Source organism: Hevea brasiliensis, chromosome 5, assembly GCF_030052815.1.
Source record: "Hevea brasiliensis isolate MT/VB/25A 57/8 chromosome 5, ASM3005281v1, whole genome shotgun sequence".
In the NCBI taxonomy this organism is placed as follows: Eukaryota; Viridiplantae; Streptophyta; class Magnoliopsida; order Malpighiales; family Euphorbiaceae; genus Hevea; species Hevea brasiliensis.
In genome coordinates, this window is record NC_079497.1 from 114,450,698 (window position 1) to 114,474,348 (window position 23,651).

General features: G+C 35.8%; 4 protein-coding genes across 8 annotated transcripts; 3 read left to right on the forward strand and 1 right to left on the reverse strand.

Moving 5' to 3' along the window:
* Nucleotides 1-179: 179 nt before the first annotated feature.
* On the forward strand, nt 180-2,751 carry LOC110632249 (beta-1,4-xylosyltransferase IRX9-like). Its single transcript, XM_021780403.2, has 3 exons — nt 180-1,176; nt 1,758-1,986; nt 2,504-2,751. The coding sequence occupies exons 1-3, from the start codon at nt 479-481 to the stop codon at nt 2,669-2,671; spliced, it is 1,095 nt and encodes a 364-aa protein (XP_021636095.2). The 5' UTR covers nt 180-478; the 3' UTR covers nt 2,672-2,751.
* Nucleotides 2,752-4,630: 1,879 nt separating this feature from the next.
* LOC110632236 (protein IQ-DOMAIN 2) lies at nt 4,631-9,342 on the forward strand. Of its 2 annotated transcripts, XM_021780384.2 has the most exons (6): nt 4,631-5,159; nt 5,643-5,755; nt 5,841-6,182; nt 7,178-7,399; nt 7,845-7,964; nt 8,344-9,342. In XM_021780384.2, exons 2-6 carry the CDS (start codon nt 5,681-5,683, stop codon nt 9,040-9,042), a joined length of 1,458 nt encoding a protein of 485 aa, XP_021636076.2. In that variant the 5' UTR covers nt 4,631-5,159; nt 5,643-5,680; the 3' UTR covers nt 9,043-9,342. The 2 variants fall into 2 exon arrangements, with proteins under 2 accessions (XP_021636076.2, XP_021636084.2); XM_021780392.2 differs by lacking the exon at nt 4,631-5,159 and having other exon boundaries at nt 5,586-5,755.
* A 1,689-nt stretch (nt 9,343-11,031) lies between these two features.
* LOC110632228 (uncharacterized) lies at nt 11,032-15,258 on the reverse strand. The gene is made up of 6 exons (XM_021780373.2): nt 14,361-15,258; nt 13,540-13,731; nt 13,194-13,433; nt 12,725-12,942; nt 12,178-12,432; nt 11,032-11,613 (listed from the first exon to the last, which is right to left on the reverse strand). Exons 1-6 carry the CDS (start codon nt 14,773-14,775, stop codon nt 11,350-11,352), a joined length of 1,584 nt encoding a protein of 527 aa, XP_021636065.2. The 5' UTR covers nt 14,776-15,258; the 3' UTR covers nt 11,032-11,349.
* A 2,360-nt stretch (nt 15,259-17,618) lies between these two features.
* Nucleotides 17,619-22,886, forward strand: LOC110632256 (interactor of constitutive active ROPs 2, chloroplastic). Of its 4 annotated transcripts, none has more exons than XM_058147523.1 (5): nt 17,619-17,856; nt 19,283-19,386; nt 20,421-20,598; nt 20,850-22,558; nt 22,682-22,886. In XM_058147523.1, the coding sequence occupies exons 2-4, from the start codon at nt 19,367-19,369 to the stop codon at nt 22,515-22,517; spliced, it is 1,866 nt and encodes a 621-aa protein (XP_058003506.1). In that variant the 5' UTR covers nt 17,619-17,856; nt 19,283-19,366; the 3' UTR covers nt 22,518-22,558; nt 22,682-22,886. The 4 variants fall into 4 exon arrangements, with proteins under 4 accessions (XP_058003506.1, XP_058003507.1, XP_058003509.1 ...); XM_058147524.1 differs by having other exon boundaries at nt 17,624-17,856; nt 20,850-22,537; XM_058147526.1 differs by lacking the exon at nt 17,619-17,856 and adding an exon at nt 18,230-18,414.
* The last annotated feature ends 765 nt before the right edge of the window (nt 22,887-23,651 follow it).

Below are 23,651 nucleotides of genomic sequence, written 5' to 3' on the forward strand. Positions count from 1 at the left end.
ATTTTCATAGAACACGAGTAAATTATCTTTCCATTTTTAAAATATAGAGCTTGAATCCTAACTAACAGGTTGGTGTAATAAAATGATGTTAACATTATATGTGGTTATAATTAAGATTATTTTTTGTTTGCCTAAATATATTTAGTTGATGGGTTCCATCCCCAACAACTATTTGGTGCAGTCTGAGTAGTCTTGTGTGCATATTTCAATGTTCCTTTCACTTGAAGAGACAACCAAATGAAGCAATGCCTCCCCACTTCAAAAAACTTCAAATGAAAACTTTGTGCCTTTGAGTTTGCTAGTATCCATCGTACAACTGTTGGCTTCCACCTTCATTCAAAGAAAAAAAAAATCGATTCTTATATATGGTATAGTCTTCTTCTTTCTTGAATCTCTCTGAAAGATTGATCCTCTTTCACCAAAACTCACTGATCGGTATCCAAGCCCAGAAAATTAGATTCCGGTGAGGTTTGATGAAATGGGATCTTTAGAAAGATCAAAGAAGAAGGTTCAGTTATGGAAGAAAGCTGTTGTACATTTTGCTTTGTGTTTCGTTATGGGGTTCTTCACAGGCTTTGCTCCTACTGCTACTGGTAAAGATTCAATCTTTTCTACTCGAATTATTTCCTCAAACAAGTCACACTTCTCTCCACAACCCATCGATACGTTTCACCTAGCAGTGACACCACAGGCACAGGCTCCCAAAAATGTCAGTTTTGTAGCTGAAACTCCCGTGCAAATTCCAGCAAGTTCTGCAGAATCTGAAAGAGCGAAGTTCCTGGAAAAAAGAGAAGAAGAAGAAGAAGAAGAACTGATGTTGAATCCAAGAAGACTAATAATTATCGTCACGCCAATGAGTACTAAGGATCGGTATCAAGGGGTGTTTTTGAGGAGATTAGCTAATACTATAAGGTTAGTTCCTCCACCATTGCTGTGGATTGTTGTGGAGGGGCAAACAGACTCAAATGAAGCCTCAGAGATTCTTAGAAAAACAGGTATTATGTATAGGCGCTTTGTGTCCAAAGAGAATTTTACAGATCCACAGGCTGAATTGGATCATCAGAGAAATGTTGCTCTTAGACACATAGAGCAGCACAAGCTAAGTGGAATTGTTCATTTTGCTGGCCTTTCTAATGTCTATGATCTTGCCTTCTTTGACGAGCTCAGAGAAATTGAGTAAGTGTCTTTTTTCCTTATCTCTCGCCATGAAATATTTTTAGATGAATTTTTTAATATTAGTGCTATTTAGTTGCTGTTTAATTAATTTTACAAGTTACTATGCTTCCAGGGAATATTTTAGAATAGATTGGTAATCTCAAAGTTCAGGTTTTTTCTTGAACAAATCTCAATGGCAAATGGAAGATGGTATACTTCTTCTGGTGTACCAAATACAAGTTTTAAAGTTTCCAAGTTGCATTTTATACCAAAAGAAAATGTAGAATTGGTCAGGGAAAAACAACCCAGCTAATGAATTCACATTTTTATTTTTATTTTGACTATTTCTAACTTGTTTATAGAATAAAGAACAGTAAGAATAATATAAAGATTGAGCAGTTGGGCTATATATGATCTGTTCTTAAAGCATTGGATCAACCAGTATATATATATATATATATATGTACTAACACCGTAGAGATGGAATTATTTATATTTTTATCTTGGAATGGAAGACTAGAAATTGCACGTGGAATTGGAGCCTGGAGAAAGAAATTAAGCATCAAAAGCTTGGAAAATTTACAGGGTAATTGTTTATGCAGAGTATTTGGGACATGGCCAATGGCATTACTATCAGCAAACAAGAATAAGGTGATAATTGAAGGACCTGTATGTGATTCTTCGCAAGTTATTGGATGGCATCTCAAGAAAATCAACAATGAAACTGATGAAAAACCTCCCATACATATTTCAAGTTTTGCTTTCAATAGTTCTATACTTTGGGATCCTGAGAGATGGGGTCGCCCTTCTTCTGTTCCACACACTTCACAGGTAAGTATCTTTATTTTTCTTATATATATAATTAAAACGGAATCCGACTCAAAACTTGTCAACTCGAATTGATAAAAAATGATTTTAAATTGAATTTCTGTTTGAATCAGTCCATTTAATTTTGAGTCAAAGATATTTTATTTATTTAATTAAAATCAAAATCGAATCAAAATCAGCATCAAAATTGAGATTTTGTCCATCCTGAAAATGAAGATGAAGAAGATAGAATCTCTCTCTCTCTATATATATATATATGAAAAGCTAATCATAGCTTCAGCTATGCAGCTGGGTTCCAATCATACCAACTGGTAGACAATTAGGATATGCTTTGAAATTAATCATTTTGGTTTACTGGAAGTTTGGCCAACCTCCAACCATATTAAAATCATAATTATATCTAAATATATAGACATTAGGTGATAGGACAATAATGATCATATTTTTCTTCTTTTATAATTATGTATAGGGATGTTAATTTTTTCAATAAAATTTTAATTTTTTCTTGTTTGTTTGGCAGAATTCAATCAAATTTGTAAGGCAAGTAGCTCTTGAAGATGAGACCAAGCTAAAGGGAATCCCACCAGAGGACTGCTCTAAAATAATGCTTTGGCAGCTTAAATTTCCCATTGAAAAAGAATCATCTGATAATCTTTCAAACAATGCAGTTGATAGCAACTACAGATGAAGAGGAGAAAAATTAACAACACCATAAAATGTGTTAGAGAGATTTAAATTTATCCTTTGAGCTTCATTATTACATTTCTTTTTTTTTTTTTTTTAGTATGAATATAGAGAGAAAGCTTATCAATTAAAGATTAAATCCAATATGAGAAAAATGATTCTTAATTTTACATTGTCCATGTTAATATCCAATCAAAACCCAAATTCACATTCCTCCCAAATTTAAAAAAAAAAACTTATATTTGATTTTAATATTAAACTTATTAGAGTCGACTATATGATCCTTTTTCTCCATTCAATTATTTTAAATATTATAATGCTTTATATAATGAGAAATAGCTGAGTTTTAAACCGGGCATCAATCTACTGTATCCTTCTTTATACATCATATAAAGTTAATTATATTTGAATTAAATTTAATTAAAATTAATAAATTTTGATAGTGAATTTTCAAACAAATAACACTAAATCTAATTTGAGTCACTTGATAAATTTTATAAATATTAAATTGTATATGATATGTTTGTTTTTTGTTTCATTGCATATTCAAGAAAATGGTGCCGACATTCGTCCACACTGTATTCTGTCCCTTCCTTTCTCCTTCGTGATAGGAATTGGACATTATTCCAAAATTTTCTATGGGAGATTTCAAATTCTTAACCCCTTTTTCTCATAAAATATATTTCTATATAAATATAATAAAGTCAGTATCAAGTGACTCTCCATTAATTTTTTTTTTTTTTTAATTTCTCATTTTTATCCCTCTTTCCCTAATAATTTTACATCAAACCCATTCTTACTAAAATGGTCACTATGAATTTTCAGGCGTGGCCACTACATATATGATAAAATACCACTTTGATGAAATAGCTATGTGTACTAAAATGAAGTAACTGAAGTAGATGGCACTGGAGTAGCTGTGAAAATGCTCTCCCCCCGTTATTAGTCCAGGGATCTAAGCTGTTTCAGGCAGAGGTACAACTAGCATTTCGTATGAATGTTTTGATATTGTTAAGCTCTTGATTTGTTTCATGAAAAATGACTTGTTATTAATTATAATGTTAAATTAATTATATTTATTTATTTTATATATGTATAATTAGATTCATATTTTAATAAGATTTTTAAAATTTAGAAAACAGAAAATGACTTATTTTTTTTTTTAACAAGAAAATATTTTTCGTTCATCAATTTTTCTTAATGCTTCCAAATACCAAAAAATATGAAAAAATTTTTTCAAAAAAATATTTTTTGAGAAATAAATGAAGTCTTAGTGTGTACTGAAAATGTATGTATGTATGATTCTTGAATGCAGCTCTATAAATTTTAATTCCGATCTAATTTTTATTTCCTTATAAATCAATATATTTTAATTAATCCCTTTCTTTGTTTTAGTTTACTGTGCATTTTCTAATTTGGTTTAAGCTTAATTCATAATTACCTTATCAACCAAATAAAATGCAATCTGCCTCTTTAGTTTGATTAATTTACGTACATTAAAATTAAATTTTATCCTTTTAATTTTTTATATTAAATTAATATTAAAATTGAAATAAGAAGACCAAAATTGAAGCCAATAAAACTGAATCATTGAATCAAAATCGCCAATTCTGATCTGAATCCAGCTCAAACCAGACGGTGACCACCCTTATATAGATATTTCAGAACGTGGCGTGCGGTTGAGTTGGTAACGAGGCTGAAAGGGCATCAAACGCTGGCCAAACCTACTCCAATAATGGCGTGAGTTGTTGAATTAGGGACATGAAATCCACTCATTAGAATTTGATTATGCCTTAGAAATTGAGTATATACACGAGCTCCCCATGCCCCACTCAATTGACTGTACACTAATCATAAATTAACCAGGCAGTCAAAGATAAGAAGAAAAAATGAATTAGTTTAGCTACTAAAGCCTAAATTATGTTCTACGTGCTTTATCGATTTGATATATTGAAGATAAATAATTTAAAAGGCAATGGTTGCATCAAATGAGAATAGGTCATTGAAAATCACTTGCAAGGAGAGGGTGTGGAGGACTTGCTAATTTTTGGGATCGTATTAGATTTCAACTGTTTCAGTTAAACTGTTACTTTGTACAGTTTCACAACGTTTGATTGATTGGCCCGAAAACGGGAAAGCGACCGCAGAAGACACGGCATAAGATTCCTTCCCTGTACCGAAAGAATGGTAGTGAGATGATTTTAACTGATTACATATGATGGAGTGGTGGGTCCTATTTTCACCATTGAAGGAGAAAGAGAGAGAGTGGGGTCTCACTTGGCTAAAACAGCTGCAGCTGTGTCTTCTTCATATTCACTCATTATTCAAATCTTGTTATTGTTAACCAAAGATCTATATACTGCATACTAGTCTTCTGCTTCTCTTTTTATCATATTTTTGTTCTTTTTCTTCTCTCAATAGCAGAAAAGAGAAACATAGATAGAGACCCGTCTCTGGGTTCATCAAAAGGAAAGCTGTTTGAGATCTGGCTGGTACTTTATTTCCTTTTTTTCTAATTTATGGACCCAATTACAAGATTTGCTTTTTCTTCCACTCGTTTTATGTTGTTTTATGTAATTTCGTTCTCTGTTTCTTTTTTCTTTTGGGTATTAATGGCTTTGTTCAAGATGGGTTCTTGCTGAATACAGCATTGCTTGGAATTGGCTGTTTGTCGATAGCCTTTTTTATTTTTTTATTTTTTATTTTTTTTTTTGTGGGAATTCTGTTTGCTTGCTCAGAAAATGTGGGGAAATTATGTAAATGGAATTATGGAAAATTTTCACTTAACAATATTTTCAATTATGTATGTGACCTGAGAAAGCTAAAATCACTTGTATACTATGCTAGGCTGACTCGCCTAAGATTGTTTTAGGTCCCTTTATGCTTGTCAAATTTTCTTAGATTTCAAGGAAATTTTTTCTTAGATTTCAAGGAAATTTAGTGTTGCCTACGTACTTCCCTGGTGTTGCTTGTAGTATTGCTTAAAAAGATTGAGCTATTAAATGATAAGAAGATGGGGAGGAAAGGAAAATGGTTTTCAAGTGTAAGGAAAGCTCTTAGTCCTGAGTCAAAGAAGATGAAAGACCAGGTACTTAATTTTTTAGTTTTCAATTGTCAGGAATTTTCAATAATGTTGGATTTTTTTTTTAATACTTTTAATGTCATGTTTGTAGAAATCAAATAAATCAAAGAAGAAATGGTTTGGCAAGCAACATGAACTGGATTCGGATTCCACCCCCTTAGAAAATGTCAGAGCACTTTCTCCTCCTCCTCCTGCTCCTCCTGTTCTTCCTCAGCCAGAAGAGGTAAAGACAATTGAAGCAACAAATGATCAGAACAAACATGCCTATCCTGTTCCAATTGCCACTGCTGTTGCTGCTGATGCTGAACCCGCTTATCCTCCTGTTGAGACCACAATGGAGGTTGTCCGACTTGTGAAGGTTAATAAGTTTGCTGGAAAATCAAATGAGGAAGTGGCCGCAATCAAGATTCAAACAGCATTCCGAGGATACATGGTGTTTATTATACAGTATTATCATTAATGTCTATTTATCAAATATCATTGTATGTTGTGTGGTTACATGCACGTCTCACTCTCATAGAAATACCATAATAATTGACAGCAAGCAACCAAAACTATTACTCACTACTTAAAAGAATTTCTATGAATGAAAGATGTCTTAATCAGCTTTATGATCAAGCTGGTTTTAAGTTGTAATGGTTGTCATCCCCCATCTATAGAAAATCTTTCTAGAACTATGCCATGTTAACTTCTAATATTGAAGCAATTCTTTTTTCCAACTACTGACCTAATACCCTCCAGTCTTTCCTTGTAAAACTGCAATTGCCACATACGGAATCACAAGAAAAAGTTTACAGTTTCTGTTGTATTTTAGAAGTTTTAAGTGTTAACATCTTCCCTTTATGACTCAAAATTCTGATAACTATAGTTGCTTGTGAATGCAGCTTGCTTTTTGTATAGCATTTATGATATGGTGGTAGCATATATGACTTTATTTGTTCCTGTGCACAAGTCACAGAACAATGGTAACTTGCAAAGACTCGAGAAATCCAATTTTTGTAATGACTTTGACTGCTGCTTCGCAAAGACCTAATATGAGCTAATGTTGTTCTGGTCCTGTTATCTGTAAATAGGTGGAAAATGAGAAGAAAAGAAAGAATAACAAAGATATATTTGCATGATTCTTATATTGTTTTCTCTTGTGTGAAGCAATTATATCCTGACTCCTTAGGAAATTATTAAGGTTAGAAGAAATGAAAATACAATGATTCTTCCGACTTGAGTATTGTTTTTGTTCTCTAGTAATTTGGGCCTTACTGTCATTCTAAATGATATATCGTTGTTTGCCTTTGTGGGGGGAAGGGGGGAGAACAAGGGAGAGAGAGAGGTGTGGAGGAACATAAGTATGAGCTCAAACTTTTATTATCATATTATATTGGGTGATAAGTGGACTTGTGAAGTTAATCCTGCATTTCTGAATTCCTTTAGGCGAGAAGGGCATTGCGAGCTTTAAGAGGGCTGGTGAGGCTCAAATCACTGATGGAAGGGCCTACTGTAAAACGGCAAGCCACACATACCCTTCGCTGCATGCAGACTCTATCCAGAGTGCAGTCTCAAATTCACTCGAGGAGGGTCAGAACGTCAGAAGAGAACCAGGCGCTCCAGAGACAACTCCTACAGAAACATGCAGAGGAGCTTGAGAAGTTGCGGGTGTGTCCTGTTTCCTTTCATTTTGAAATTCCCCACCTAACTGAACCATTTGTTATTATCTGATTAATTCTCATTAATTTGCTGAACTATATTGTGTGCACACAAAATTATGAAGGCAGGCTATTTGGGAGTCTGTGTACATCACTGCCTGGTTGGTTTTGGGCTTTTTATGTCCATGAAAATTAACTAGTGAGATTTGAAAATTTTCCTTCAAATGGGAGAAAAACAACCTCTGAGTAATTGGAGGGTTTCCATGCTAAACTTCCATTTCTCAATAACTCTACATTTGGAATTTGGAGGCTATCAAAAACATGGTATTTTTAATCAAGATGAACATTGCTTAGGATACCTGCATCTCATTTCTTCTGTGGAATAACATGCTACTGCTGGTGGTTTTTAAGCCCTGTCCCTTCTGCTGAGTATAACCATATGGATGTTGTAACAGATGGGAGAGGAATGGGATGACAGCCTGCAGTCAAAGGAACAGATTGAAGCTAACCTGTTAAACAAGTACGAGGCAGCTATGAGAAGGGAAAGAGCTATGGCTTATTCATTCTCGAATCAGGTGATCAATTTTTCCCATTATTTTAACCTGCATGAGGGCATTAATAGTATTACATGCTTGTTAAAAATGTCTTCACTAGTTTCTGCTTTGGCTCTTTAAGATCTGAAAAACTAGGATTAGATAAGCCAGCCAATTAAAGTAGCTTGATAACTTCATGCATAAGTAAATTATCTGCTTGGTCAAAGTCTTAGGATTGAAACCCTAACAATTGTAAAATAATTGCATGTATATAGTTTACTTTTGTTATATGATGATACCCTGAACTTTCATTATATGATTTGCCTGCAATAATGAAATGGCCTGTGCTCACTTCTTCAAGTTTGTTGAAACTTATTTAGACCGTCTTCTAAGCCGAATTTTGCTTGAAATCCCTTGACAGCAAACCTGGAAGGACTCTTCAAGATCTGCAAATCCTATGTTTATGAACTCGGGCAATCCCACCTGGGGTTGGAGCTGGTTGGAACGATGGATGGCGACCCATCCATGGGAGAGCCGGAGCATGACCGAGAAAGAACTCAATAATGACCACTCATCCTTGAAGAGTGCAAGCTGCAGCACAGTCGGAGGAGAAATCAGCAAGTCTTATGCTCGCTACCAGCTCAATTCCGATAAATTCTCACCCATAGACAGTGAGAAGGCAAGACAAACAATGAGCCCTCTTTCCCTTTCAACTTCTTCCAAGCCAGCTTCTTCTACAGTGGCTAGAAAATTGAAGTCAGCAAGTCCAAGGGGCAGCTTTGGGGCTCCTGATGATGACTTCAGAAGCATGGCCAGCATGCATTCAGATCGATATAGAAGGCATAGCATTGCAGGATCATCTGTGCAGGATGATGAGAGCCTTGGTATCTCTTCAACAGGTCCAAGCTACATGGTACCTACTGAATCTGCAAGAGCAAAGTCCAGGGTGCAGAGTCCACTGGGGGAAGAAAAAAATGGTACACCAGAAAAGGAAAAAGGGACTTTGGGGCCAGTTAAGAAACGGCTTTCTTACCCACCTTCACCAGCCAGACCTAGGCGGCAGTCGGGTCCACAAAAGGTGGAGAGCATCTTAAATTCGGAAAGTGGTGTGGCCACTTGAGAGGGCTAAAAACTTCTAATATTTGAGGGATAAGTGTGAAACAATTACGATTCTTTAGAGAACACAAGAAAAAGAGGAAAATAAGGTTCATTCAATTTCTGAATCCTCTCCTGTTGTTGATAATTTTTATTCATTACTGAGAAAGTGTTGAATTTGGGTGAAATTGATCTCGTTGGTTAGTTGTTTCAGAAGTACTGCTTATTATTTGTCCTTATCTATTTGTTTATATTTAATCTGATTGGACCTTGATATTTGTATTATGAATTTATGACGAAATAATCTCCAAATTGACTCTGAACACCTTGCAATTGTCTCCTTTCTTTGAATTTCTTGATTGATTGAATGAATGAATTGATTCATAATTGCTGCTCATTCTTGAGACATTTGATGTTGTTGTTCTGTGCATTATCTGTTCTCCAAATTATTATCAGGGCAAAATGAATATGTATTGAGGCATATTCATGGCTTTTCATCACCCAAAGCGTTGAAAGGATGGTTTCATTGAAGAATATTAGTTCTTGGCCTAAATACCATGTCCACTGGAAGTATGCCTTACATTACTGTTTAAGATCAAGGAAAGTACCTTTCCTATGGGACAACTCACAAGTCTGAAGATTTGAACATGTGGTCCCCTTGCGTATTTGAAACAGAAATACCCTTTATGTGCAAGTACAATTCCTTCATCGCTTCTTGAGTAAGTTGATATTGGGCAAAATCTTGAAGCTGCTGAATCCTTGGCTTTGCTACTGTTTGGAGATGTGGCATTGGATTAGAAACCCCAACTGTTGTATCTGACAACGCTAAGAAAACCTGTAGAAAACTTGGAGTTTAGGGGTTAGAACAGTACCTGTGACTGTCTCTATACTTAACAGTACCTCGTTGCATAAGATAATTTTATGTGCAACGGTTTCGAATAAATTTATCTTATAACAACCATATATTATTAGGCCTGTCCTCTGGTTCAGTCCGTTTTACAATCGATGGTTCCGATTTATTGGTTCAAGGGAAATGTGATTGGACCACAGAGTCTCAATTTTAGTTTCGATTCCGCTTGACTCCAGCACAAATCGAATTTAATCAAATCTAATGATTATTTTTTATTTTTTTTAATAGAAAATTCAATTTTAATTCAAAATCAGATAATTAGTTTCAATCCAATACAAAGGAGATTTTAGTCAAGTCGAATCAAATTGATTTCAGTTCAATTTGGAGCTTGAACTGAATCATGGCCATACTTATTGATCATTACCATAATATGAAGGGACTGGAGACAATAATCTATTCCACAATAAAACCTGTTTCACCAGTATAATCGTAATGTTCTGTTTTGTAGCCATGGGTATTGACATTGTATATGCGGCTTCTAAACAAGCAGTAAATGACAAGTTCCATGCATTGATCCTTGACTCAAAGTTCAGAAAGTCCATTTATTTCTAGTCATGCAATAGAAGGAGTCTTGCCCCATGAACGTATTCAACTGCAAAATGACTTCCTCTATTCTCAAGGGCAATTCATCAATAGTTTCAGTAGTAGTACTAAAATTTATATTGTCAAGGGTGAATTATAATCCCTCCAGCCTGGAGATCCTAATTTCATACTGCCTGATTGACCCAAACCAATCCAACTCTGCCCACTTTCGGGAAGAAAACATGGTCATGCACATGCCATGGCATTGGTCTCGCATTCCCAAGGACACACACACACAAAAAGAGAAAAAAAAAGCATTCTCACTTCCACAAGCAACCCTAGTTAAATGCATTACTCAGAATGTGCCTATGCATGATGCCCTGTTCTGAGAACAAAAACATTAACTGACAAGTCCCATTAGTCATTGGCTAACTCTAGGAGTAAGGGAACGCCATTCACAAACCCTTTTGCAAGATCCAATCCTGCACTAATCATGCTTGCAAACTCCATCCTTCCCCAGTCTTTAAAAATTAGTACAGTGGGCATTTCTCATCTGTGCAGTTTAATTGATTCTCAAGAAGGTTAATTTTCAATAGAAGTAATAATTAGATGTTATTTTCATGGAAGAATGTAGCCACTCGGTGCTATATAGCTAAATGATTAATACAGATTGCATCATAAAGCCTAATGAAAATGAAGAAATGGAAAACCTTCATAGAAAATTGCTGCCTCTTCGCTTTTAACTGCTTTCCTCAGAATGTGATTATCCTCCAAAAATTTTGAAACAAAATCATACCTTAGAATTTCATCTTAGGCTCCACTGAGATCAGGAGCCAACCGTGGCTGTGATATTTACATCAGAAATTCACCAAAAAGGGGAAAAGGAGTATATATCTATAGTCACATATCTCCTGTAGTAGAATCAGTGAAGGATGATACCTCTTCCATCTCTCCTTTAAATGAAGTTTCATTAATTTCCACCATCTTGTCAAGAGGACCTAGAGCATCTCCAAAAAGAGTAGAGAATATCTGCCTATGGCATTCATCACAAAAATACAAAAAAGAAAAATGGCCTTCCTTTGGAAGCTTATGCAAGATGACACCAGGTAGAACCCGGCTTATGTAGTCAGTCATTGATGGTGGCACTACCTTGTCATCTGTCCCCTGCTCAGCATCAAACAAAATCTCTGTTAATTGAATGACAGAATAACCATAACTACATTAAAATTATAACAGTTACAAATTTAGGAGCATGGCTAAGCTGCTTTGCCATGAACCACAAACACAAAGTAGAGACAGCAAGATCTGAGGATTTTAGTTTAGAGTTTAGACCACATATTTAACACCCGTTTTCCAAGAAGGGGAAAAAGATGAAGGGAAGAAAGAGAGAACTCTAACCTAATTCATTATTGCAAAACATCACCCCAAGATGGATTGGATTCAAACAAATTTGTTCAAAATCTTTGAATATTTTCACAATAAAAAAGGTTCAAAACTATAATGTTCAGCACTTGAAGTGTCAATTAGCACACACGTGCGAAGGCAGAGAGCATATGCAGGGCTCACATGGTTTAAAAGAAGAGGAATTCTTATGTCCTTAAGACAGCAGATTCTAATGAAAGTTCACAAACCAACCAAATTATAGCATCCTATCAGAATGTCATGCAGCAATGAACCACAAAGCAGGCCAACAAAACAGCAATAATAAAGAAGAAAATGTGTGCAAACCTGCCATACGTGAATTGGGCCTGGAAATCCAGCCAACTCACATTCTGCCTGACTGTACAAGGACCTAAGCCAAAGGAGAATGCCTTTCCTCTGACACTTCCTCTGCACATGTAGATCTGCCAAGTTGAAACCCCAGTTTGACACCTGTAGTACAGCTTCCTCAATGAATGGTTTTGTGCTCCCTTGGCGGATTGACTCCTCCACATCCCTATGCCAAAATTCTTCAAATGTTGAATCCTGAATCAGAATTTGGTCCTGCATGTGTATCAAGTGTAATTTTTTTTAATATACAATTTTTTCACAATAAATACACACTTCATAATCAGTTGTTATTTAGGAAGGCTATGAAACAGATGAACTTTGAAATAATCAGAAACTTGTATTAACAAAATAGTGATATCATATCTTTGCATGCAAACTATCAGTTTTTCTGGAAATAATCAAAATTCTTACAGGGAGATCATCATTGAAAAGCTTAAAATTGAAGATGCAAATGGAGAAATTTGGACAGGTTTTTTTAAGTAATTCAAAATTATGAAAAACCAACCTTCCTTCCAAGTGCCTGAGACATCCACTTATCAATTTGACCATGAAAACCGGATAGGAAGCTTCGGCGATAAAAACAAGAGAGAAATTTTGGAAATTTCTGAGCTAAGAAGTACATTAATTTCCTTTTTGATGACCATTGTTCCCATGTTCTTCTGATCTCTTCTTTTGTCATGCCCAGATCATATGGATTAATCATTGGGGCAATCATGGCAGCACCTGCAAATCCAGTTAATCACAGTAAGTCATTTTACTTCAGTGATCACCAGTGCCCCACAATCTTTGACAAAAAATCATATAGATGTACTTATTTATGTATCAACTTTAGATCATAAGAAATTATAAACATGTAAAATGAAGTCCATTTTGCGGGGCCTAAGAATAACATCAGCCTGATTATGCCAAACATCCAAAATTATCTATAAAAATAACAAATTTATAAATTTGATAAAAAAAAAAGGTTAATGTACCAGCAATTCTATCAGGGATGTATCTGAGTGCAGCCCAAGCATGCATGCTTCCACTTGAATAACCCAGCACCCAAAACTTGTCATTAACACTGATAGCATTTGCTAGGTAGAGCATATCAAGGGCTGATGAGTTAAGATTTCTGCTGGAATGAGGATCACTCTCCCCAAAACCAGGAAGGTCATATGTGACCAAGCGAACACCAAATTCTTCGAGTAATGATGTTCTAACTCCAGGTATACCTTTTATGGAAAATTTATTTGACAAATTATTATCAAATTAGTTTTCGCCAAGTTGAGTTCCATGAAAATTACTTTAGAGAAACAAAGAGCAGTAATTGCCTTATACCTGCAAGTCGAGAAGAAATAAAAGAATGTGGAGCAATCATGGAAAATCTCGCTCTGTTGGCAGGGACACCATTTTCATGATAAGCCATTTGCCTACCATCTGGAAGCAGAATGCGATTTGCACTAGGAGGATGTATGCGCACTCTCTTTACTGCTGGGACTGAGGTATCATGTGTGGTATTTAAACTTAGAGCTGCACATTGTCAAACATCAATAAATTACATCATCAGTCATATTATTTTGTTTCAGGTACCCACATAACTGATCATATCAATGAACAGCAGGAGCAAGTTGCAACTCTCCATTTCAGTTGATAACGGTAATCTGAACTAACATTCTAGTGTGTCTTTTGTGTGTGTATTAAGACCAATGGAAGAGCTGGCAGTTACATTTACATTATTGAAATATAAATTTTGAAAGGGGGAAATGGGATTTATATGCAGGGATTTTTTCAAGTCATTGCCCTAATTAACTGAAGTGGCAAGGATTTAGATGCATCTATCACTCCCTTTAGCTCTTTTGAAGCAAAGATAACCCCATTAAAAGATCCAAGCCAATCACCTTTCCGATCAGCATTATATTATGATACTAATAACCAAAATTTAGCAGCTTTTCCCGATACAAACTTTCTCAATCATAGCAATCTATCCTTGTGAAGTATGAAATTAATCAAATAGCTGCATAAGCAGCTATAGTGGCAATTCTAACAATATATTCAGATACTTTTAACCAAAACTAAAAAATTTAGACACTGCTAAAAGTAAAGCATGAACTCCGTTTGTTGAAGGAACAATGGTTTGATACGGAGAAAAAATATTATACCAGCAAGCGCGAGTATAAAAACGAAGAATATCACAGGCCAGGCGTGGGCTGGGTCGCGATCCTCAGGCAAGAACTCGTTCAAAATCTTGAATCGATCTGAGACCTTAGCCATTGGCTTTCCAACGTTTCTCACTATAAAGGAATCCTCAGTGATCAAACTCTGTTGCACAATGTCTTTGCACCCCTTACCTAAATCCAACAACATTTCCCCCCACGATTTCAAAAACCCTGTCACCTGCTCCTTCAAACTTTCTGTTTTGACTTCTTCCTCGTCGACAAATCCCGACTTCTTGAACGCCGGAGCCGAAAACCCGATAGATTCCCCGGCGGCAGCACCAGCATATCTTATCCCGGTGTCCGCTACCAGACTCGCAAGCTCCTCCGTCCACGTGTTCCCTCCTCTCAGCTCCGCCATTCTCGCTGAAACCAAGGTTCAGTCCACTTAGAAGCGTGAATTTCAATTCAGAATTGGTTGATCCAAAAAGGAAAACCCTAACCGACCATTGTTAAAACGAATCAAAATCTTCTTAAATAAAGAAAACCGAAAGACGAAAAAGCAAAAGCGTCAGCCGTTACTGTTACTATCAGCTGACACAGAAACCGTTGGCTCTGACGATAATCTGATGTATCCAATACCTTTACTTTTATATTTTCTATTATTTTTCTATGAATTGACTGCTTAACTAATCCTTCCTCACTCTCCTCCCTGCTTTGAGTTTGATGAGATCAACGGTGAAGATTTATCCACTCAAGTCAACTTTTACACACCACCGTGGACTTCACGGTGGCCTTAGTTTACCAGCGAGATGGTTGGCGTGTCTGGCGGTTGGCACCGGCGGTTGCAGTGTCAGTGAGAAACATGCGGTGGATGCATGTGCACGGGAATGTTGAAATGTTCTTTCCAACATTTTCTCACTTTTAATGACGTTTTGATGAAATTCTGCAAGAGAGTATGTGCTCCTTAGATCTAGTCCGTTGGCTGTTATTAATATACCCTATTATTCCTATCTGAGGGTACTACTTTCAGTCGAACATACAGTAGGTAACGTCCTAATATTTCCAATTTTAGTGAGGAGGATTATAGAATATTCCTCGGGAACTCTTTTTAAATGAGCCTCTAATGTGGGTAATGGATAATGGTAAATATGTACAAAATTACCACCGTTACCACTACTTCTCCCCTGTTACTCCAGCCACAATCACCGCTTACGATCTCCTTTACCATACTTATAACTGTTACTGTCATTATTTTATTTTATCGTCGCCACTATTATTTAACTATCTTATTATCACCATCACTGCTACTTATCACTATAATTATTATTATTTATTATTAATATTATAAATAAATTAAACAATACAATGAAATTAAAAATGTTTCCATGCAGGTTCTCAAAAATGGCCTCTTTCAACTCTTGATATCATAGTTTATTATGAGTGGTGATAGTTGGATTCAATGCAAGATTTGTGCCCTTAAAAGGCATCTTATAATGGTTAAGTTTCCAATCTTTAATTGTAATAAAAGTTTTCAGATCATTTACTACTCTCTCCACATACCTGAGGGCATTGCACTTTAGACCATGTATGATGAGTCAAAACAGGCACAGGAAAATTTAAGAAAAGACTAGACAACATGTGCAAAGAGTAATGGCCATACAAGACAATTTCATGTGCAGATGAGCGAACTTGAAGATGAACAATTAGATTACCTTTAATTTACGATATCTTATCTTTTGTGATATTGTAATAAAAATATCAAATAGATGCTATACAAGGAAAGAAATCTTGCAGTGGGTTTCGGCAAAACTGCTTAACCATTAAGCCATATTACTCCTTTTTCATTTCTCCCTTGTCCCAGCGAGTAAATATGCCCCACCATAAAAATTATCACATTGCTTTAGTTGGTTGATGGGCGTTCAAGGCAAATTATCAACATCACAAAGTCACTATATCATTGAATGTTGCTTTCTTTCTAAACAAAGCATATGACAACCTCAATCCTCCCTTTACTTTACATTTTGATGATATAGCCTTTGGATTAATCCTCAAAAAGGTGTTATGATTGTGATCCACACATGTTAATTCTTTGAGTCATTGGGCCCCTAAATAATGAATATTTTTCAAAGTCCATTTGTTCATATTAAGTACTCTTAAAGCAGTTCAAAGAGCATTTATAAATGCTCAAGTACACAATTATTATAGGTGGGAAACATATGGCCTATGTGTTCGTTGTGTTCCACTCATCTTAGGTATAATGCAAGACATTGGCCTAGTTTTGGATGGTCCACTGGAGTAATTTACTCGGATAAGAATCAGCCCCAATGATACTGATTTTCCATGCCCTTAACAGGAAGGCAAAGCACATGTACATGTATGGTTGAAATCAGGAACAAATATGACCCACATTACTTTTCTTTCTTGACCCACAAAAATTGTCATTTCATTCACCATTACTTCATTTCTGTAGAATGTAATGTCTACTTGGTTATTTTTTTATTGTCAATTAAAAAAGTCAGAGTAACTCTTTCTCTTCTTGTAATTTTACATATTTTAGTATAAATTTGATTAGAATGCTAATATAAGTTTTTTAATAATATTTTCAAATTTAAATCACCGCTCTAAGGCTCCACTGATTAGGGTTGCAAGGGTAGGTAACTGAAAGGAAATAAGAAACCAAATTGTGCATTTAACTTTTAACAATTGAAAACCCATATTCTGGATAAATTTGAACTCTAGAAAGTATGGTTTGTTTTGATAAATAGTTGACTGTTGTGGACAAAATGAATGCTGCTTGTCATTTGGCTTTGATTACAAGGGGTCCATTTTACTTGGTAGCTTCTCTTTTCATACAGTTTAATCAAATCCCTTGGGAAGAATTGTTTTGTCATTTCTTTGTTCAAATTATTAAAAAGCCCTATTGGAGCTTCTTGTCGCTTGGCAGCTTTTGTTTTGTTTTGTTTTTTTTAACTCTTGGCAGCTTCTTGTTCTACTTGAAATTTTCAAATGTTATCATTTTGGTGATTTTTCTTTTAAATTTTGTACAAAAATGGAGCAAAATTGCTATGCAGATTACATTAACATATTGTATTTTAGCTGATGTTGATAGCTATGCTTTTGCAAATGGAAAATATAAATTATATAATATAATATATATATTTTTTTTGCCAAAGTAATATAATATAACTAAGGTGGTGGCCCAATAGTATCACTGCAATCTCCATAAGACATTGACTCCAGTCTTCATATATGAAATGCAGCTTGTGCTTACTATTTCTTTTACATTTTTCCCCACTGACAAGTAACAGGGACAACTAAGAGGGAAGACTCGGGGGTTGAGCGAAGATTTAGCTGAAGAAACTAGATAAGACCCTGTTTGGTTTAGCTAAACTACGGTTTTCTAGGGCTTTGAAACTCTTTCCTTTCACATCTTTTAGATAAAAAACTTAGTACCAACTCAGCCAAAGCTATCGCGTTGTCTAGGCAGGGACATCTTCTGGTAAGAAACTCAGATGTTGTTTGATACTACTCACTGTTTAACAATGGAGTTTTAATTTCCCCACTTGTTTACTTTCTTCTTTGAGGCTATTGCTTCTTCTCCTTCTTCTGCTTTGATGTCTCAGTGTTGGGTGCGTGATTCAAATATTTGAGATTTTTAGGAATTTCTTTTTGTTTTAGGAATTTCTCAAGAGTACAAATGCTTCTTTTGAGTTCCTTTTTCAAAGAAATGTCGTTTTCATGGTGAAGTATCTGTTTCTACATGAAAATGAGGAATCTTGGTTGGTATGCAGAGCTTGAAAATGGCTACTCTTTGGGTTTTGAAACTTTCTTAGAAGAAGAGCAAAGCTTTCATTTTTTTTTCGTTGGTTACTCCGTCAAGTGTTGGATTTAGAAGTGGGAAAGTTCTTTTGAAAACCAATTATTTGCTTAACTTGGATCTCTGTCCCTGCCTGCTCTCTATGCTTCAGATTATTTTCGCATTGGCTTCTTTTATATCACTTTTCTGTAGATCTAAAGTGTTAGCACACAGATTATTAACATGTGGAGTCAAGTCAAGGTCTGGGATAATTTATTTTTGTAGCCTATTCTTGATTATTTGTTGTTTAATAGGCCTTAATGCCTTCAAGGATTTGAGTTTCTGAAGGTCTACTCAGTCCAGCCCTGAAAATCTGTCCTTTAAGAACGCTTCTTCTACTTCTTCTTCTTCTTCTTCTTCTTCATGAGTTTTGCTTTGGGTTGCTAGTTTCTGGGTTAGATGGCTTTTATTTTCTTTTCATAAAATTTCATTAACGTGCAAAATTTGAAGAACACATCCTAACATTTTCTTTCAATTTATAGAGAGATAAAATCTCCATTTTTTTTACTTGCGATTTTGGTGTTATGCAATGTCTCTAGATTTTACTTTGTGGGTTGGAAAATAAGCTGTTGGGCGGGTAAGCATGCGCAGTTGCGCACATATGAAGACACAGAAAGAAACTCTTTAATTCAAGAACACATTGAAAGCAATTTTTTTTGTGTTATTATTGCCATTTGTCTTTTTTGCTGGGCCATTGTCGGTTCTTAAAAACGTGAATGGAGCATAACACAAGTACAGGAGTGAAAGGAAAGGGAGAAAAGGGAAATTATTAAGATGGATTATGTTAAAATTTTTAATGAGATCTTTTGATTGCAAAATTTTCCTCTTTTTTCAAAAAAAATTTTTTGTCCTGTGGTTCTGGTTGGTGGTTGGTAGTGGGGGTAGTTTGTGAGGAGTTTCTTTGAAGGGATTGTATTGTTTGTTTGCTTGTTTGTTAGGGACTGTGCAAACCGATTAGAGGTGGCTGCCCTTTACGAGTTATGCAATTTTTGTTTTCTTTTACATACATATATAATAGATTCTCTTTTGATTTTCTTTCTCACCCAAATACTTCTCTGAACTATTGCAGGTGGAGTGGGTCAGGTAGGAGTTTCAAGAAGAAGACTTATAATTTACTTTTTAACCCCTTCTATTCAGGAAGAGAGAAGAAATAATGCAGACTCCAAAAGCAAGGCAAGATTTTCATTTGCTAAGCACTTTTGCAGAACTTTACTAGTTCTTTATTTTCTTTTTCTCAGAATGATAGCTCCTATGCTATTTACTAGTTCTTACTGCTTTGCAGCAGCTTTTTAATTTCTTTTCTATTTATTCACTCGCCTTCTGCAATGTAGTTGAAGAATAATTTTCGGTAACCTAAGATGGATCACAGAATTTAATTTGATTGATATGACTCGATGGAAAAACTAGTTTTCATAAGGAATGGATCAAGTTTATAGCACAATACCTATTTATATGAAGCACTGCCAGAGTCATAGAAAGCAAATCAGTTAATCAAAGAGTGTTATAATGTGGTTTGTGATTGGTGGACTCTTTTTAAAGGTTTAAAAATTTAGTCATAATTGAGTAAGACACTTCTCAGGTAGCATATCTAAAATTTTTGTGGAATACTACTTTAAGGTGTTGCTTAATGTTTAGAACAACTCATCTGAATGACATTTCATTTTGGGTGTGTATGTTAATGCGCCATTATAAAAATCAGAAGCTTTTTTATCAATACATCAATTGATGTATCTGCCTCAACCACAAGGGATATTCTTTTTTATCCCCTCCAAATCATGTTTTCTTTCGTCTCTAAAACTCAACTTCTGCAGCAATAATTAGAAATGTATTGGCTAGTATCTGAAAAGTCGCTAAAAAGAGAAAAGAAAGTTTTCCTTAGAGTTCAAATCAATCGTATTTCAAAGATGGTCATGCATCAATATCCGCGTGGTGGGTGAATGATGAATCTGAACATATTTAATCTATCCAAGAGGTGGCAGCTATTGAAATTGTATCATCTTAGAATGCAGTGATATGTTAATGCTTAATACCATACTATTAATTCTGAAACACAATGTTTAAACTAAACATTCTTTCAATTTGGTGCTTCTTTATATGCCTCAATTGTTTCTCTGGCATCAATTGTTCGAAATAGGTACTTTCTTTTTCTCTAAATTTTAATGTAAGTCTAATGATGCTGATTGTCATTCCATTGGCTTTGAGAGCAGGGCTGGCTCCTCGGAAGTGCCTCAAAGAAAATCTCCTGCAACACCACGGACTGCGCGCCAACTCAAGATACCAGGATCAGATTCTGACTCGCTCTCTCCAAATCCTGCAAGCAAGACTCCAAAAGACAAAAGTCCTAAAGTACCTGAACGCAGATCTCCACGAAGTCCAGCAACTGAGGTACTCATTGATTACTTGTAACAAAGGCTAGCTCATATTGAAGGAAGTTGCCTTGGAAAGCATTTGGTACAGTGAAAAGTCTTATAGGCTTGATGTTTATCATATGTTACTGTGACAAATGCATGTGTCTTCACAATTCAGGGTGCCTTAGTCATATGACTTACAATTTTAAAATTTCTTACAAGTTATCATTATTATTTTAGTCATTTGTTCACTTGGTTTTCATCTCTCCTTTGTCTCATGAGCCATAGAAAAAGCGCCCAAGCAGAGTATCTGAATTAGAGTCGCAGCTTGTTCAACTCCAGGAGGATCTGAGGAAGGCAAAGGATCAACTCAACACATCTGAGACATGGAAGAGGCGGGCACAGCAGGAGGCTGAAGACACCAAGACGCAGCTTTTGGCCATGTCAGCTAAACTTGAGGAATCCCAACAGCAACTGATGGAACTTTCTACTTCTGAGGATGTTCTGGTTCAAGAGCTCCGTAAAATCTCCCACGACCGAGATAAAGCTTGGCAATCTGAACTTGAGGCAGTCCAGAAGCAGCACTCCTTTGATTCTGCAGCATTGGCTTCTGCCATGAATGAAATCCAGAAACTCAAAGGTCAGCTGGAAATGGTAGCGGAATCCGAAGCTGCACAAACAAAACATGCAGAGTCAGCACATGCCGAGTTACAGGGTTTGAGAATGGAACTAACTGAAACTCTCTCCCTTGTTGAAAAACTGAAAATTGATCTCAGTGATTGCAGGGTGTCGGAAGCTCAAGCCTTACAACTAGTTAGTAAAACTCAAAAGCAATTGGAAACAGCAAATGCAACTGCAGCAATGCTGCGGTCAGATGGCATCAAAGCCATGGAGGCCTACAACTCCATGTCTTTAGAGCTTGAGCAATCAAAAGCTCAAATAAGGTCATTGGAGGAACTTGTTAGCAAACTCCAGTCAGATCTGGCTAATAGTGGTGGGAAAAATTTGTTGAGTCCTACAGGAGATGTTGAACATGCTGGGGAAAGTGGAGAAAATGAGGAAAGAAACCAACTCAAAGAAGAGCTAAACTCATTGAAATTTGAAGTGGGTCAATTGAGATCTGCACTAGAGGTGTCTGAGACAAGGTACCAAGAAGAATATATTCAGAGCACATTGCAGATTAGAAGTGCTTATGAACAAGTTGAAAAAGTGAAATTAGAATCGGGAAAAAGAGAGGCTGAATTGGAAGCTGAATTAGAGAAGGCTAAGAGTAATATTGAAGAGTTGAGGGCTAACCTGATGGATAAGGAAACTGAATTGCTGAGTGTTTCAGAGGAGAATGAAGGACTGAATTTGAAGATTGAGAAGAATCAGCCACATGAAAGAGAATCTGAACTTGCAATGGAGATGAAGAAGTTAGAGCATGATTTGGCGGAGTTGAAGGCTAGCTTGTTGGATAAGGAGACCCAATTGCAGAGTGTAACTGAGCAAAATGAAATGCTGAAGATGGAAGTCAAGAAAGGGGAATTGGAAAGGAGTAGAGTACATGATGAAGCCGTTACCTTGGCAGAAACGGCGAAGGCTGCAGAGCGAGAGGCTTTGGTGAAACTCAGTCATCTAACAGAGGAAGCAGATAATAGTAGCAGAAGAGCAGCACGAGTGATTGAGCAGCTGGATGCAGCCCAGGCAGCAAACACAGAAATGGAAGCAGAGTTGAGGAGGTTAAAGGTGCAGTCAGACCAGTGGAGGAAGGCAGCTGAGGTAGCTGCTGCTATGCTTTCAGGAGGGAACAATGGAAAAATTGTAGAAACAGGTTCCCTCGAAAACAACTACAATACTATAGCTGGCACAATGGGTTCACCTTACTCAGAAGACATGGATGATGACTCTCCAAAGAAGAAAAATGGGAACATGTTGAAGAAGATTGGGGTGTTGTGGAAGAAGGGTCAGAAGTAGACAGTACCAGGACCTGGCAGGTTGCAGTCCATTTTACATTGGTAATATTGTTGGTCTAAGTATTAATTTACTTAGTTTAATTCTTTAATGTTCTTGTTATTGTTGGTCTAAGTATTAATTTACTTAGTTTAATTCTTTAATGTTCTTGTTCTTATTAATTTCAGGTTTTTGGTGCTTGGTTTCAGAGACTACTGTATAGATGTATGGAAGGCAGTGAACTTCATAATATCCATTGTATTGCATACTTTCCCCTAGGCATATTCTTGTGTGCAGCACAAAGTAGTTGGCCTTTTTGTGATTAAGACGGTGCGATTATGTATTAAATTGAAACAGGTGATAAAAGAAGAATGGAACAACAGTTTTATTGTATTGTCCAGTGTGATGCTGAAACTTCTTTCCAGATTTACTGAGCTAATTCATTATTGTTGCTAACACAGCTCTTTAAACATTTGTAGATAGACTGACATACCAAGCTTCCTAGCCATGGTGCTTTGTCAGTTTCCTTCATGCCATGCCAAATCACTAACATGAACTATTTGTTTCTGAGTTACCAATAGAAAAATCTATCAGCAGCAAAATAAAATGATAAATGCTATTGCTGTTTATCCAGGTAAAAGCTATAATTGTGATAAGTTCAGAGAGAAATCCCATTTCTTGTATGTCATCGAAAATGAAAGACATTTTGAATCTTAACCAATTAAGTGAGAAAATTGAAAAAAATCCAAAACTTAAATACTAAATTACTAAAATTAGAACTTTATAATAGAATTATAAAAAACTGTCGATGAACTGAGTAATCACTGTTAGGTTATAATGGGAGGTGGCCATCTATTTTTTTTTTTACCATAAAGTTCAATGATTTTTGAATAGGGAGAGGGACTCGAATTTAAATTTTTCTTAGTTCTTACACCTTAAAAATGAATAAAGATTAATCAAATTATCTGATTAACTATTTTTTTTTTTCAATAAAACCTATTTAATATCTAATATTTAAAAATAATCTTTTAGAAAAATTTTGTTATAGATGGGGTTAAAATATTTAAAATTGTCACGACCCAACCTATGGGCTGGACCGACACTAGGACCTGGGCCAGCCTAAAGCCCCCGAGACTCGTAGTAAGCCTAACTATTCAC